The 16,900-nt window shown below is 50.9% G+C and overlaps 1 protein-coding gene across 1 annotated transcript in view; it reads left to right on the forward strand.

The window, feature by feature from the left end:
• Positions 1–16,366, forward strand: part of LOC127033511 (chromosome-associated kinesin KIF4-like) — a 39,403-nt gene extending 23,037 nt beyond the window's left edge. The window contains exons 6-8 of the mRNA XM_050921467.1: positions 8,769–8,872; positions 10,879–10,993; positions 16,355–16,366. Of these exons, the coding sequence (XP_050777424.1) occupies positions 8,769–8,825 (57 nt within the window). The 3' untranslated portion in view covers positions 8,826–8,872; positions 10,879–10,993; positions 16,355–16,366. The remainder of the gene's footprint in view (positions 1–8,768; positions 8,873–10,878; positions 10,994–16,354) is intronic.
• Positions 16,367–16,900: the final 534 nt, after the last annotated feature.

A 16,900-nucleotide genomic window follows, 5' to 3' on the forward strand; every position in this document is an offset into this window, starting at 1 on the left:
TCGAGGCAAAGACCTATAAGAACAGGACCAGGGGACTGTGATCTTTGAGTCTGGTTCTGCAACCACCCTCCAGGAGCATCAGCTGCGCATCTAACAACAACTTGGCTCCAATCTCATGTCCAGGGCACCTGGCCAGTGACTTGGCACGAGCAACTGAAGGCTGGTAACTATAACTGATCATTGCAGAACCTGTGTGAATGTATGCATGTAATAATCATCTGTTTTATTTGCAATTAACGTGGCGTTATAAGATCCCGTTGGTATTATTTTATTTGGATAACATTGTGGGCTACTTAAGTCTGCGTTTGTTACTGTGCTAATCAAAATATGTACAAAATGAAGAAACAAAAATTGAAGGGTCAGGCATCCGGGAAGACGACTGGCAGAGCAGGAGAAAGCAGAAAGCCAAATCAAGCAGAGAATGAAACAATGCTCAGGGAGTATCTAAGGAAGAGGAGTTTAAAAGAATAGTGGGGAGAGGCCCCAGCAGAAGGGAAGTAGCAGCAGAGAGCTTGGGAGCACAGGGCCGGCTTTAGGAACTGCGGGGCCCAATTCGAACATTTTCGGTGGGGCCCTGGCAGGGATGACTTAAAAAAAGTGGAAAAAAAAGCCTTTCATTTCTGTCATGTATTATTTACTTTCCATAACTATATGAATAATAAAATTATATATTATATACCTTGCATCATATATGCTGTTGATTGGCTATTAATGACCGCTGTTTCACATGTGTGGATCCCCGCCACTCCCTGGGGGTGTGCACATGTGTTGGTCCCAGCTGCTCCCTGCCCCCCTCATTGAAGCAGGTGTGCAGGGTTACTGCCCTGGAAACTGCATGGCAGCAGTGGACATGGGGCTGGCTGGAGGCAGGGCAGGGGCTGACTGGAGGTAGGGTCTGACTGCAGGCAGGGCAAGGGGTGTGGGGCTGGTTGGAGACAGGGGGTGTGGGGCGGGCTAGCTTCAAGCAGGGCTGCAGGGGGGTGCAGGAGGGGTTTGCAGGGCTGAAGACAGAGGAGTGCGGGACTGGCTGGCTTCAGGCAGTGGGGTGCAGCAGGGGTTGACTGGAGACAGGGCATGGGGTGCAGGCTGGGCAGGGTGTGCAGGGCTGGTGCGGGCAGCAGTGTGTGTGGGGCTGGCTGGCTTTGGGCAGGGCTGCAGGGGGGTGTGGCAGGAGACAGGACAGGGAGTTTGGCAGGGGTTGGCTGTGGGCAAGGGGTGCAGAGCTGGCTGCAGGCAGGGGGGGCTGGACTGGTGTGGGCAGGTCAGGGGGTGCAGCAGAGGCAGCTGGAACCCCAGCCCTTTAAATAGCCCCCAAACTCCCTTCTACCCCGCCCCGGACCTTTTAAGTAGCGGCGGGAGCGCTGGGGAATGCATGGGGGAGGCGGGGCTCCGGCAGCTATTTAAAGGACTGGGGTGGCAGAGGCAGCTGGAGCCCTGGGCTTTTTAAATAGCCCCCGGAGCCCCTCATTGCCCCAGGGCTCTGGGGGCTATTTAAAGGGCCCAGAGCTCCAGCCGGGGTCGCGGGGCTTGCCACGCTGTGGCTGGAGCTCCAGACAGGAGAGCGGATCTAGCCTCACTCCGGCCGGAGCGCGGCAAGCCCCACTGCCCTGCTCTCCTGGCTGGAGCCCCGGCCGGAGCGCAGCAAGCCCCACCACCTCAGCTGGAGCTCTAGCTAGGAGATCGGGGCCGTGCCGCGCTCCCGCCGGCGCTTCGCTCAAAGGAGCGGGACCATGGAAGGCCCCGGAGCAGACCGCAGCCGGGGACCGGGGTAAGGGAAAAAAAAATTTAAAAGGTGCCTAAGGCGCGGGGCCCGATTCCCCAGAATCGGCCGAATTGGCCTAAAGCCGGCCCTGTGGGAGCAGTAAAACCCCCTTGGAAAAGCGTAACCCCTTTTGAATGGCGGCATTTTCCAGTGTACTAGCCCCTGAGTACTTAGGCAGATTTGTATGTACCTGCTCCAGTGATTAAAGGAACAGCAGAGAGGTCTGGAAAAAAATGAAGCAACCCATAGAGGAGCCAGCGGGCCAATGGAAACGGGGAAGCAGGGAGAGGCCCAGGCCTCACAGGAATCCCAGCACAACTATTAAATGGCTCTGACTTGACTTCTTTAGAGAAGCCGCAGCTCCGTCCCACACGGGCACTAGGCTATAGAAATAGCACCTGGGCTTCAATTCCTTGTGGGTGGAGAATAATGGAGGGCTGTTGTGACCCGCCCAATGCTACAGCCCGGCTCTAGAGTTCCTAGCAATGTGGCAGAGGGGTTGAGCTCCTTGGGGCGCAGAACAGGGACTGCAAAAACCTCTTCCGGATCAGCCCCTGCCCCACGGCTGCTGGGTCCCCAGAGGGCAGGAGGAAGCTGCTCACGCAGGTGAGCCCGGCTGGGGCAGGTGTGATGGAGTAGGGACTGTCTGTATGGGGGATGGGAGAGCCAGGGTGGACTTTAGGTGAGAGACAGGACCTAGGCCTATAACCTGAGCCAGGTAGGGAGGGAGGGGTGTCAGCACCTTTTGCCCGGGAAGCCAGACAAAGGAGGGACAAAGGAAGGGACCGGCTGGAGGGGAGTTAATTTTAGTTTCGGTTTTGCGCTGGGTGGCTGGAATTCAGGGAATCCTAAGCTGGGATCCGAACACCCTGAACCCCCAGAAGGACTTGATTGGGGGGGTCCTGGTTGTGCCTCCAAGCGCTGCTGTAACCTGCATTCCTCTTGTCCAATAAACCTTCTGTTCTACCAGCTGGCTGAGTCACTGTGAGTCCCAGGAAGAGGGGTGCAGGGCCAGACTCCCCCACTCTGCATGACAGCAGGCAGCAGGCGGTGCTGTCAGAACTGTGCATGCTCAGGCCAAGCTTTGCAATGGACCCCGGCCCCCATCAAACCCCAAGGGATTCACCCAGCGCTGAGCACACGCGCTTTGTGCCGGTGACGGAGGGGCCAGGTGCCCACGTTGATTCCAAAGCCGTGTCCTCGTAGGACTCGGGAGCCCTGGGCTCAGCTCTGTGGCTGGCCTGCTGGGTGCCCTTGGGCAAAGCGCGCCTCCCTGCCTCAGTTTCCCCACCTGTACCATGGCAGCCCCGAGCTGGATGGTGAAGCCAGCTGAGGGCGGGGTGGGAACCCAGCCCATCTCCCACGGCTGGGAAGGGGCAGGCTCAGCCCACGCCGGCCCCAGGGCTCTCCCGGTGCTACCGGCCCCTCTTGGGGCGGGGGGGGGCACCGGGGCAGCGTCAGTGCAATGTGCAGCCACCAAGGCCGGCTCCTGACGGGCTGGGGGAGGGGAGGCGGGATCCCCCCGTGGGAGGGGCCCGGAGAGCAGCGGGACCAGACCTGCCTGACACCCCCCTGGCTGCTGGGGCTCCGCCCCCTGCTCCCCTGGCACCGCCCCACGAGGAGGGCGCGAGGCTGGGGGCGGAGTAACGGGCGGGAGGAGGCGGGTGAGAGCGGGCGCGGCTGCTCGGGGTTTGCAGTGGGGGAGGGGCCGGAGCTTTCCCCTCGCGCTCCGATTGGTCAGGGCTCTGTCTCCGCTGCCCATTGGCTGTGTCGGGAGCGGCTGGTGTTTCAGGGGCGTCACGTGGCCGCGAGGCGCTCGGGAGGTGGGTGCTGAGCAGCTCGTGGTGCGGCCTGGAGCGCGAGCGGGTAAACTAGGGGGGGGCCCTCAACTGCCCCCAAAAGCCTCCAACCATCCCTCCGGCCCCCAATGCCTCCCACCCCCCTTTTACCTCCCCAAATGCCCCCAACCGCCCCCACCCGCCTTTTACCCCTGCCCCCCCCATTGCCTCCAACCCCTGCCTCCAAATATCCCTCTGGCCCCCAATGCCTCCCACCCCCCTTTTACCTCCCCAAACACCCCCGACCCCCAAGTGCCCTCACCTGCCTTTTACCTCCGACTCCAAATATCTCTCTGGCCCCCAATGCCTCCCACCCCCTTTTTACCTCCCCAAATACCCCTGACCCCCAAGTGCCCCCACCTGCCATTTACCCCGCCCCCGCAATGCCTCCAACCCCTGCCCCCAAATATCCCTCCAGCCCCCAATGCCTCCCACTGCCCTTTTACCTCCCCAAATACTCCTGGGCCCCCATTGCCTCCCAACCCCTTCTACCCCTGCCCTCAAATACCCCTGGGCCCCCATTGCCTCCCAACCCCTTCTACCTCTGCCCCCAAATACCCCCCCTGGCCCCTACTGCCTCCCACCCCCTTCTACCCTCACCCCCAAATACCCTCAGAATCCCAATGCTTCCAACCCCTGCCCCCAAACACCCCCTGGCCCCCCAAGTGCCTCCATCCCCTTGTACCCCTGCCCATAAATGCCCCCTGGCCCCTACTGCCTCCCACCACCTTCTACCCTGCCCCCAGATACCCCCTTCCCCCCCAATGCTTCCAACCCCCTCCCCCAAATATCCCTCCAGCCAAGAAAAGGTCACTCATGAAGGAAGCATAAATGGAGTGGAGGAGGAGGAAACCAGACTAGTAGAGGATCAAGGAGAGAGTTACAAACTGCAGGCAGGTTAGAAGTAGATGTCAAGTCCAAGAAGACTGGAGACAAATGAGGTAGGTGGGGTCAGGAGAGATCTGAAGACTGGGGGAGACAGTGACATGCCAAAATGCAGAAACAAAGGTAATAGCCAATGATGGAGTCATTCTAGTAACTATTGTCAGTGCTGCCTGTTCTGTCTGCTTCCACAGTAAAGTGTGGGGGACTGTACCTGATAATGGCTTTCAAGGGTGTCTAGCTTTAAATTTGACTCCAGCATGCTTGTTGCTGATGTCCAGCCCCACTCCTAGGCTGAGGAGAGTGGCACCCATTCTCCCCAGTAGTTGCCTCACTGATGTCTTCCAGCTGGTTTCCTCCAAAGTGGAGGAAAGCAAACTTCACAGCAGCCAGGCACAGAGCAAAGCTAACTGTGCAGATGTGCAGAAACTGTTGCTTGAAGAGCGAAACCAGGTGGCAGAGAGAGAGGCTGAGCTCCAAAGTCAGTTGGTGATGCAGGATCAGCAAGCTCAGGAAAAGGTAAAAGGCAGGGGTGGAGGAGCACCAGGATTACCACTGCATGGCTTCCCTGGGGTTAAACAAATGCATTGGAACTGCTCTGCAGAAAGGTCCCTAGAGGTCTGCCCATGAAGAAGACTTAAGGGCATGATCCTAGAGCCAAGAGAAAAAGGGTTACATGAAAATTAATTTGCAATGTGTCTGAAACAAAAACAAACCCAACCTATTTTCATGAGGCTTCATTGTTCCCTGGCAGGAGACCTGATGTAATTACCCCCTAGAACGTCTCCCCCATCTGTCTTCTGACCTCCATTGCTAACGTTTTAGTGGTGCTAAATGGTCTTGCTGAAGTAGAAACAGACCCATTTTATTCAGCTCCATTCAAAGGCACAAACTTGCTGCAGCTGAACACAAGGTGGTGTTTTCAAGTGGGCCCAGACTACTCTCATGCTGTGGATGGCAAAGAACTAGCTTACTTGTCTCTACAACGTGTCTGCCTACTAGAGATTGCTCACCACCCCATCTCTTCACCTGCCCCCAAACCTCCAGGCCTAATGAGAATGTCAAGACTGCCAGGCATGCCGTAGGGGTTTATCCCCTAAAAGCATGTTTTGTCACTGTCTGCAGCCTTTTCACCTACACTCTGTTAATTTGCCTGTAGGTTTGGTACCTGCTTAGCCAACTGCAGCAGAAAGAAGCAGCAGAGGAGAAGCTGGAGGATTCTCTCACCGAGAACAAGCAACTGCTACTTGAGTGGCTTGAGTTCCAGGTAGATTAGTATTGGAAATTGCTAGGGAAAGAGAGAGTTGGCCAAGCTACTGAAGCAGAGCTTTCCTAGCCTAGCTCCGAGATTGTCCCTATAGGGCAAGGAAGGTGTTAAAAGTTGGGAGATTGTAACATGAGAAGAGGAAATTGTTGGCCTGTTTGGCGAGACAGAGGAACTTAATTAACAGTGTGGCTTGTATTCCTCCTGACCTCAAAACTGAAGGTCTAGTCTCCTGTTGGAGAATGGTGGAGAGGCTACCTCTGTGGAGGTGCAGAGCACTCCTAGGCATTGCACAAGATCTCCTCCTGACTTGAACAATCTGTTGGCAGCACTTTGGAAGCAGTTTCTACCTATCAGACCCTAAATACCCTACAGATTTCATTCTTTCTTGTGAACAGGATGAAGAGCTTGAGAAAATGAGGGAACTTTGTGAGAAGAACCACAAGCTTCTCCAGGAGAATGAGTCCCTCAAACAGGTAGGGAAGGGTGTGTGCACAGCCACCTGGCGGCTTATTGGTCGTAGGGTTTGTTAGGTTTGGCTACTTATGATGCAATGAAATTCATCTTCTTTTCTAACAGAAATTAATACTCCACCAAATTGCCAGCAGATAGAAGCTCCAACACATTCAGCAAATGCCCACTTAGTCCCCAGATTCTCCCTTTGATTATATTCCACCCATGGTAAACAACTGCATGCTCTCATTGCCACACTTCTCTGTGGCTGATAGGGCTCTGTGTGGATAAAGGTACTGGCTAACAAATTTTTCAAACTTCCCTCTTACACCTGAGTTGCTTTATTGAGCTGCTTTGTTCTGAAGACTGGGGTAGATGCATCATCTGCCCTAGGCAGGCGCCAAGGATTCCCCCCATCCTCCTCTTTAGCAAAGAACTAAAATCCTTTGGGAACCGGTTGGCAGTGTTGCTCCTCTTCTGTCTAAAAGAAGCTGTCACACCTTGTATGTTGGTACAGTTTGCCTTATCCCCACCCACTCAAGCAGGCTGCTTCCTCTGCAGCTCTGCCAGCATTTGCTGAGCCAGGGAACAAGAAACCAGAACTCAAGTCTAACCTATGGCCTGCCAGTATGCTAACCACTAGCTATTGGAAGGAATAATGTGATTTAGGATCACTTGCTGTAGTTGTGTAGCATGGGATAGTGCAAAGTTCTGCAAACTGTTTAAAGATAACAAGCTAAACCAGCTGCTGCTTTGAATGGTTAAAAATTCCTGCCAACCTGATGACTTGGCACCTCCCTGGTCCTGCAGTTCTCTGGCTGTTCAGATAAGCTGGGTGTGATATGCTGCTAGGACTTGGGAGTAGTCCTAAGTCTGACACATTCCTTAGGTGGTCTCAAACCATCTCATTTCCATCTGTAGCCAAAGATTCGCCATCAGACAACTGCAAAACCCCATGCACAGACCCCAGAAATGTCTGAATCTGGGGAGACTGGAGGGGAGATGGAAGAAGCAGAGTGGGTGCCAATAAAAGCAGCCGAAGGATTCAAGAAAAGCCTGTCGGGTATGATCCAGGTGCCTTTCTCTGCCTCCAACTTGGGATACTAGCTCTGACTAGGGACCACTTCCATGTGGCATGATGCTGCCTGGCACATGCAGAATGAAACACAGCTGAACTGGGGGGTTTGCAGTGGCTTTCTGAAGCAAAAGCCACTTAGCCTAGCAGCACTAGAGGGCATTTAGCTGTGGCCAGTCGTACTTTGGATGGATGGTTTGTCTGCCACCCACCTGAACGCTTTAGATAGCGGCAGAAGTAGGAAGTGCTCCAGGGCAGCTGTACTTCCTGCGCATGAAACACGCTTGTAACTCTCTGAACTGTTCTGCTCGTGCATATGGCTGTTCCAGAGAGAAACTGGCTAGGATCGCAAAGTCCCCCTGCAGATGATCCCAGCTGTGGTGTGATGCAAAAGAAGCTGAGTGGTCGGCTTCTGTGTGTACAGGGCTGCTGACCCAGTGGGGAGAAGATTGGTTTGGAACACTAAGCACTCCCCAGAGAATGGGAAAGGTGGACAGAATGGAAGATGAGTGGGAGACGATAAAGAGGCAAAAATATTGATGACACTGGTACCATGCAGCTTTCTCCACGAGCAGTGATTGGTAACCAATGAAAGACATGCACACAGCTAAGGAATGGCGTTTGGGAGGTGGAGAGATGCAATAAACTTTGTGGGAACTTCCCCTTCCTTGCTGGTTCCTGTAGTGACACCTTGTTCAGGCTCCTGTTCTCCACTAAGATTTTTGAGGGAGAGTCAGTGTGGACGAGGCTTGCATGTGCCGAAGACTTAAGTCAGTAAGAACCAGTGAGCCATTCTAAGCTTGCATTTCCCCAAAGCCCTATGAGGGCTGACTGCCTTCTCCCTCAAATCTATTTTACAGGTACACTTGTGTAAAATCTATATTCTGAGATATATGCAAGCTCCATGCAGGCTCCTCAGCTGATCTGAAGGGTGGGGGCATCCGCTGCTTGGCATCAAAGGGAGTTTGTAATTCTGAACTGCTGGGCTCAAATCTTATTTAAAAACTGAGCCGTTTCAGAACCTCCATTGCAGGTGTGAGAATGGCTGATTGTGCTTCACACTTAGAATTTCAGACTGTGCCACAAAGCCCTTCTACCGCTGAACTGGGCTGTGCATTAGCTTTATCTGGGAGAAACTCTAGTTTCATGCACGGAGATCTGTGAGTGAGACTGGCTGTTGCTGGCATGTGTAATGGGGACATGGAGAGGTCTCAAGCTTGAATTTGACCTGGTGAAGTGGTGAAAGTTATTGTGATGGTGCTGAAACACCAATATTGGGAATGAACATCTACCCCAGGAGATGGCTCAGTGGGTCACATGATCACTTGCATCTCTTTTTGGGGCTAGAGTGGCAGTGAGGTGAGGGGCATGGCAATGTATGCAATTTGGTGTCCAGTCCTAGCACTGCTAAGGAGCCTCTGACTGCTGTGGCTCTCTGGGTACAGGCCAGCAGCAGCGGGACTGTTATTACCTTGAACTCTCTTCTCTTAAAAGCGTTCCTGCCACGGCCGATGTGGAAACAGGCAGTGTGGCTACAGGAAGCAGAAGTGAGGCTGTACCACAGGCTGTCACTGTGATGCAACAAAATGTATCTGCTGGTGAGTACTACTGCATTTGGTGCTCGGACCTTGACGCTGGATGCATCCAACATCTACCCAATAACTTCCGTATAATCTAATTCAGAAAGACGAACATGGGCCTCCACAAACTAGTGGTGCCTATGCACCCAGCTTGACAACGTAAGGTCTATCCCTGTGTTAGAAACGATGGTAAATGTCACTGAGTATAGTCGCCCTGGTGCATCTTGCCATGTTAGTAGTTCCATCTGCTTTGCCAGCCTGCAGGGTTAAAGTATATGAATGTGGGAGTCTTCCTACTGGTCTCCAGCCTTTTGGGCTAACTTGCTGCAACCTGGCAGATGCTTCTCAGAGGATAGGTAATGGCAGCCCCTTCTGCCTGGTAGCTGACATGAACATGTGCCTCTGGTCCAAACTGCAAAAAACGTACTGCACTCCATTTATTCATCGCTTTTTAAAAACATCCGAAGAGGAACTTAGCTGGTTTTAACTGCCTCACAGACCATCCTGATCATTTCTGATTCCAAATAGCAGCCTTATCTGCCTTTTTTGCAACTGAGTTTGACTAGCAGTCTGTTACTGGGAGGCCTCTGCTCCAAACCTCCCACCCTGGTAACCTAGAAAGCAAAATTAGCTGATTTTAGATTGAGTTGATACAAAGAATTTCGAACATCATGGGCGGGGGTGAAAAGGGGGAGGAGGGAAGTACATAATGTCAGTGGCTTTGATTTTTAACTACCTACTTTGCTGCTGTTCACAGGATCCTGATGTACGTAGGGATGAGAGCGAGACTAACAAATTTAGCCTCTGCTTTAAGAGATGAGAAAATAGTTTTATTATGCATCATGTCAGTTTTAACTTTCTTTGAAAACTATTCACTGTAGCCATTGACAAACGGTTGGACTGTACCATTTCATGCGAAGAGGAGGTAGTATTTCAGAGAAATGATCCTCTTTTTCCTGTTCCTGTGTGTAGTAGAGTGGTCACCCTGCTCGTGCTCTGAAGGGCTTCAAACAGCCCTGGGAGAGGGCTGTGGCAGGGAAAGTGGCTACTAGGCTGGAAGCAGCTGCAGCTGGGCCATTTGCCAATCAGGCCTCAGCTGGCCCTATATAAGAGGTAATGAGCCAGGAGCTCAGCAGTCTCTGTCTGTTTGTAGAGGGAGAAGGGCCTGGCTGTGGGGAGCTTGAGACAGGGTACCTGAGTGGAGCAGGACTGGGGAAAGGCTGAGGAGCTGGGGAGCTCCAGCCTGGAAAGCCCCAGGCTGCAGCCTAGCATAAGGCCAACAGGTCCTGGGGGTTGCAGAGGGCAGCCCAGGGGGAGGCCAAGGCAGCAGGTCCAAACCCAACCTTGCCAGTGCTGAGTGGCTGATACTGCAGTCTGCCCCAGGGCGTGGGGGCTAGACAGTGACTGGCAGTAGCTGTATACTGAGGCAAGAGGGGATAGTGGGTGGGGGTTCCCTGGGGAGGGGAGATCCGAAGACTGAGGGATTATTGCCAGGGGGAAGCGCCCCAGATAACAGGGCACCTTGTCCGGGCAGTGGGATACAGAACTACAGAGGGTGCTCCAATGGCTGGAGAGCTAATTCCCAGAAGAGACCAGCAGGAGGCGCCGCATTGCTACACGGTGCAAATGTTTACTCTTAAGATGTATGCAGGGGTGTAGCTGTATTGGGTTTCAGGGTAACTGTATTGTATTAGACCAACTGCTGGTGGTGGAGAGACAAGCTTTTGAGCTACACAGAGCTGCTCTTTTCTCTCACCAGCAGAAGCTGGTCATGAACCTTGTTACTCTTAAGCGAAAGTTAGTAGAGCAGGTTTGTTTAAGCTGATCTTTGATCCCTCGTCACCTTGAAGAACGAGTTGCTTTGTGACATGTGCCTTCTAGTGCCCATGCCGCTTTCTCTAGAGTTGCTGTTCACAGCAAGGGCAGGTCAAATACTAGGATCCATAAGTCTGTTTCCTGAATAAGATCGATTGATAGGGCAGCCTTGGACTAGGCTAATGTGCATGTCTGGTCTTCACTCCTAGGACCATCCTGAGGCCCAAACGAGATTCTAAAGGATCCTTCAAACTGGAAGATCCCATTGACGTGACTGCTGGGGAGACCACCTTTGAACCAATATGTATCATTCTGAACAAGAAGGTAGAAATGAGAAATGGGGGAGCCTGGGTGGAATTGATTTCCAGCCACTGGCTGCCGTATCTTGTTCATGGCTAGCAGTGGGCACTAAATCAGGAGAAAATTCCCCAAGACCCTTTCACTGCCTCTGCCTCTTGCTTGGCCCCAACCTTCTGAGCAGCCTGGGGAAATTAGCCTTTTTTGCTCTCAAATAAGCCATTGAGATGTTGGCTCTTTACCTGGCTCAGCTCACCTCACCTTAATTGATTCCTGGCGTCCTTATGCCAGCCAAGTACACTAGATTCTGCTCCCTCCCACTCAGCTTCTCTTTCTGCCCCATTGTTTAAATCTCAGTAGGGTTTGACATGGGGGTATGGAATAGCTTCTGTATGGGGAGAAGTTAATAAAACAGACTTTTCAGCTTGGAAAAGAGGTCACTAAGGCGGGGAGGATATTATAGAAGTCTATAAAATCATGAAATGTGTGGAATTTACTCCTTCTCATAACACAAGAGCTAGGGGGTCACCAAATGAAATTAATAGGCAGCAGATTTAAAACAAACCAAAGGAAGTATTTCTTCACACAACATACAGTCAACCTGTGGAACTCTTTGCCAGAGGATGTTGTGAAGGCCAAGACTATAACTGGGTTCAAGAAGGAACTAGATAAGTTCACGGATGACAGGTCCATAAACGGCCATTAGCCAGGATGGGCAGGGTTGGCATCCCTGGCCTGTTTGCCAGAAGCTGGGAATGGGCCTCAGGAGATGGATCACTAGATGATTCCCTGCTCTGTTCATTCCCTCTGAAGCACCTGGCACTTGCCACTGTTGGAAGACAGGATACTAGGCTAGATGGACCTTTGGCTGTTCTTATGTTCTCACTTTGGAATGGATACTTACATGCAGCTCTTTTGCTACAGAAATTAGACTGGACAAATCAAGAGAGCAGGCTTCCTTACAAGATTTATGGTATGTTTGGGGAAAGAGTGATAACAGCCAATTTTCTTGCAGCTTTCCCTAATATCATCATCTTCCACGTGGGCTGAAACCAGGACACTGAGAGGCTAAAATAAAATAGTTTTTTAAAGAATAAGTTAAACTTGAACTTTAAACAATTGGGTGGAGTTTTCAGCAAAGGTTCAGAGTGGGCCTTTACATTCCATTAATTTAATCAATCCCTGGGCAGAACGTGAACAGCAGTTAGCATAGTTATAGGCCATGTATTTGCAGTGTCACTAAGTATTATTTCTGTCACCTTATGAACCAGGGGTTAAAAAGAAAACGGGGCTGAGCTAGTGGCCTGAAGCAGTGCTCTGCAGAGCTGCTCAGATGCCCCATATTGAATTGCCAGGTCTCCTCCCTGAAGGCAGCTGTGCCTGTGAAGAAGCACTTTCATCTTTACCGTGCAAGCTAGGCCAGCGTAAATCAGAGTTCTGACACTAGCCCATTTATCTGCTCATGTCACAATAGGGTAAAGTGAAGTAAACAAAGTAGGTCCTGTATTTCACAGCACAACACAATCTATCAGGGAGAGATGCGCGATGCAGCAAATCTTGTCGTGGTGTTTTGTCACCTTTGCCTGCGGGAGGTCTATCTGTCCCACAGCTTTGGCGTACCCGCTGCCGAATTGCCGCCAAATCCGCGGGACGGGTGGACCTACCGCAGGAGTGCCACCAAGGGCAGCCTGCCTACCACCCTTGCAGGGACTAGCAGGGCCACCCCCAAGGCTTGGCGCCCCAGGCACGCGCTTGCTGCGCTGGTGCCTGGAGCCACTGCTGGCTGTAGGGGGGACTTACAAAGACTATAAATCGTGTGGTTGTTTTGTGATAACTAATAGTAACTAAGGTATAAGATGAAATCACTGTTGGCTACAGTTCTACACATTACAGAATATTAAAGAAATGTGCAGATCCAGTCAACCTTTCATGGGTAAGGGCTATAGAAGGCTCCTGCCTGGCTCTTCCTGTGTTCTGTGGCTGAGGCAAGTAGGCTGGCTAAGGAGTTAAGACTTAACTTTTTCTCTCTTCTCTAAAGAGAGAATTTCCCCTCAACCCTAGGGTCAAAACCTGTTTTATACGTAGGTGAGCTGTGTGAATCCTGACTCGTATAACCAGTTTTAAAGGGCTATGTTTTGCGTAAGTCAGTGACAGGTTTTATTGCACAGAATAGAACAGAAAACAATTCCTAACTTCATGCTGTCATTTTCCTTATCCAGTGCTAAATTGGAGACTTATCAGTCACTTGAGCTGAATTGTGTTTGCATGCAGTGTTGCCAAACCCAAGCTGTCAAAAATCAGATCCCCCCCACCAAACAAATCATGAGTTTGGCTAAAATCATGAGATTTTTTTTTAACCCCATATATTTTGTGCTGTTTCTATTCATTGGTTTCTGTGCTGCTACATCACATTTTCAGGTTTTTTGACTGCAGTCAGGAAGGCGAGAAACTTGCTTTCTGATAGTCTCATGTAATCACATGAGGCCTCAACCCCCCCGCTCCCCCCAAATATTGCAAGATTCATGAGAAAATTGCAAGATTTGGCAATACTGGGTAGGGGGGAGAGCTGGATGGAGAATGATAATACCATTTCATGTAGGATTTTAAGATTTTAAAGTCTGACTTTATTCCAATTCAAAAAGAAAACCACACATTTCTAAATTCTCTGTGAAACTGAATCACCATTCTCGTCCCCAGCTCTGCTGTACTCTGTATGTGCCTCACCAGTACCAAACAGAGGGGAACAATCACTTCCTTCGATCTGCTGGCAATGATCCTACTAATGCAGCCCAATATGCTGTAAGCCTTCTTGGCAACAAGGGCACACTGTTGACGCATATCCAGCTTCTCATCCACTGTAATCCACAGGTCCTTTTCTGCAGAACTGCCGCTGTCACTCCTCAGCTTGTAGCAGTGCATGGGATTCTTCTGTGATAAGTGCAGGACTTTGCACTTGTCCTTGTTGAACCTCCTCAGATTTCTTTTAGCCCAATCCTTTAATTTGTCTAAGTCACTCAGGACTCTATCCCTACTTTCCAGCATATCTACCTCTCCCCTCCCTTAGTGTTATCTGCAAACTTGCAGAGGGTGCAATCCATCCCATCATCCAGATCATTAATAAAGATGTTGAACAAAACCGGCCCCCGGACTAACCCCCAGGGCACTCCGCTTGCTGCCAGCTGCCAACTAGACATGGAGCCGTTGATCACTACTGATTGAGCCCGATCTAGCCAGCTTTCTATCCACCTTATAGTCCATTCATCCAATACATGCTTCTTTAACTTGCTGGCAAGAATACTGTGGCATGTCCAGTTTTTCTAAATAGTCCTTAACCTGTTCTTTCACCACTGAGGGCTGCTCACCTCCTCCGCATACTGTGCTGTCCAATGCAGCAGTCTGGGATCTGACCTTGTCTGTGAAGACAGAGGCAAAAAAAGCATCGAGTACTTCAGCTTTTTCTACATCATCGGTCACTAGGTTGCCTCCCCCATTCAGTAAGGGGCCCACACTTTCGCCGACCTTCTTGTTGCTAACATACCTGTAGAAACCCTTCTTGTTACCCTTCACATCCCTTGGTAGCTGCAACTCCAATTGGGCTTTGCCCTTTCTGATTACACCCCTGCATGCTCGAGCAATATTTTTATACTCCTAGTCATCTGTCCAGGTTTCCACTTCATGTAAGCTTCCATTTTGTGTTAAGCTTACTGAAGTTTTCTCTGTTAAGCCAAGCTGGTCGCCTGCCATATTTGCTATTCTTTCTGCACATCAGGATGGTTTGTTCCTGCAACCTCAATAAGGCTTCTTTAAAATACAGCCAGCTCTCCTGGACTCCTTTGCCCCTCATATTAGCTTCCCAGGTGATCCTGCCCATCTGTTCCCTGAGGGAGTCAAAATCTGCTTTTCTGAAGTCCAGGGTCCATATTCTGCTGCTCTCCTTCCTTCCTTTTCCTCAGGATTTTGAACTCAACCATCGTATGGTCACTGCTGCCCAAGTTGCCACCCACTTCTGCTTCCCCTACATGAATGCCATTTCTCCATTTAACACCATCTGCAGTGATGCCACCTAAATAGTATCCACTTGCCTATGTGATGCAGTAACTACTTAACTGTTACAGTGCTGGAAGGTCTAAAGTTCGGGATTTGGGTTTCTCCAGTTATTTCCTTCTCTTAAACTGATGCAGCCCCTGTTTGTCACAGTTCTGTTGGGCAATGTGCAGAGAACTTAAATCTCACTCCAAAACTTCACTCAAGTTGCAGTTGAGCCTTGTTTGACTGGCAGCTGCTGGGGTTACCCATAAAACTTCCCTGAGCAGGCATCTGGCCCTCCTTTTTAAATGGAAGGGTAGCATTTTACTGCCCATGTATTTCTCAGGGTTTTAGATAAAACCCTTGTACTTCCTCCTTCCTACAGGACACTTCTGCCATATAGTTTCTCACTCCCATCACCCAAACTGTAAATTAAAAGTAAGCAAAGATGACTCTCCCGTCTTCCTAGACTTCTCAGTACAGGAGTTTTCTCTCTTCAGTTTTCTGTCACAGTTCAGGGTGACTGCATCTGCATCTCAGCAAGGGTGCCTGCCTTCAGGTTTCCAGTTGCCCAGCTGTTCCTCCCTCAGGTGGAGATGCATGTGTCTCACCCTTCTGACTGGGGTATTTCCAGGTTGTACAGTTTCCTGCCTTCATTGTGTATTCCCTAGCCAAGACAGTCTGCTTAAACAGACCTACTTGCTTCCTCTTGAGAGGCTGATACCAGAATAGTTGCCACACATGTGACTACACGGGTCTTTAGAAGCAAGCCTACATTATTCTTCAGATAAAAAAACATTAGAGAGAAATCCTATTTAAAAACAATCAAAGAGCCTTGATTAGCATCTGCTAATAGGGGTTCTGGTAAGCTTAAGGTCATGCCTACATCACAAATGTATGTTGACTCAAGTCCTATTGGCACACAGCTGCAGCAATTACTATGTGCTTGTGTGCATGCACACTTGGCTCCTTGTGTCGGTGGTGTGCATGAGCACCCCTGGTACGTGTACTGATGCAGAGTGCAGTACTCGATGGGTAAGTATCCTGTTGTACAACTTGCCACCGTCCAGCACACTCTCTTTTGGGAATATGCATGATGGGTCCGAAACAAGGCTTCCATTGCCCCCAACCTCACCATCAGATACTTTTCCTATGGGAATCTCCGTAAAGCAGGGAAGAAATCTGTTCTTCCCTTCAAACTAGTCTGCTCAGTAAATCCACCCACGTGACCTTCTCTTGGCTGCTTTGTTTATCCAAGAATAGTGGTATCTTTGGAAAACCTTTATAGTGTGGGGGAGTAAGGTGGAGCAGGAGCTCCAGCAGATTCCCCTGAAGAACACCACACTGGCTTTCTGTGGTCAGGCTCAGACTCACCATCCATTAGGAGGTGAAGACCAGATGGGAGTTGCTGGATTGACCTTGATGTGCCATGTCCTTGTGTAGATGAAGGACCTACATCTCAGGGATGGCCAGAAGCAGATGTAAGACGTGTCCAGGAATAGTCTGAACAACCTTCACTGATAGGTAAGTAAAGTCATGGCCGCATGTAGACCCCACAGGAATTGGGCGGGATTGAAACAGGGTCCTTCACCACCAGCTGCACTCCCTCAGTGTCAACCAATCCAGCTCCACCCACTAGAGCATGCCCCCTTCCAGAGTCACAGAACACAGGAGCCCTGATTCTCAGACCCTGGCCTCACGTCACAAGGCCAAACCTCCTCTCATTATGGGTGCTGGAGAAGGGACTGTCTGCAGAGTCTCCTCAACATTCACCCGTCAGAGACTTCAGCCACGGGTGACCAGTGAATGAGCAGAGATCTCCGCTGTGGGAACCCGAAGGGCTGTGCATTTGGGTTTCCCAGGAAAGGCATCTGGCAGCCACTGACAGAGTGTTCCTGTGAGGAGAGT

Source organism: Gopherus flavomarginatus, chromosome 13, assembly GCF_025201925.1.
Source record: "Gopherus flavomarginatus isolate rGopFla2 chromosome 13, rGopFla2.mat.asm, whole genome shotgun sequence".
NCBI lineage: Eukaryota > Metazoa > Chordata > Testudines > Testudinidae > Gopherus > Gopherus flavomarginatus.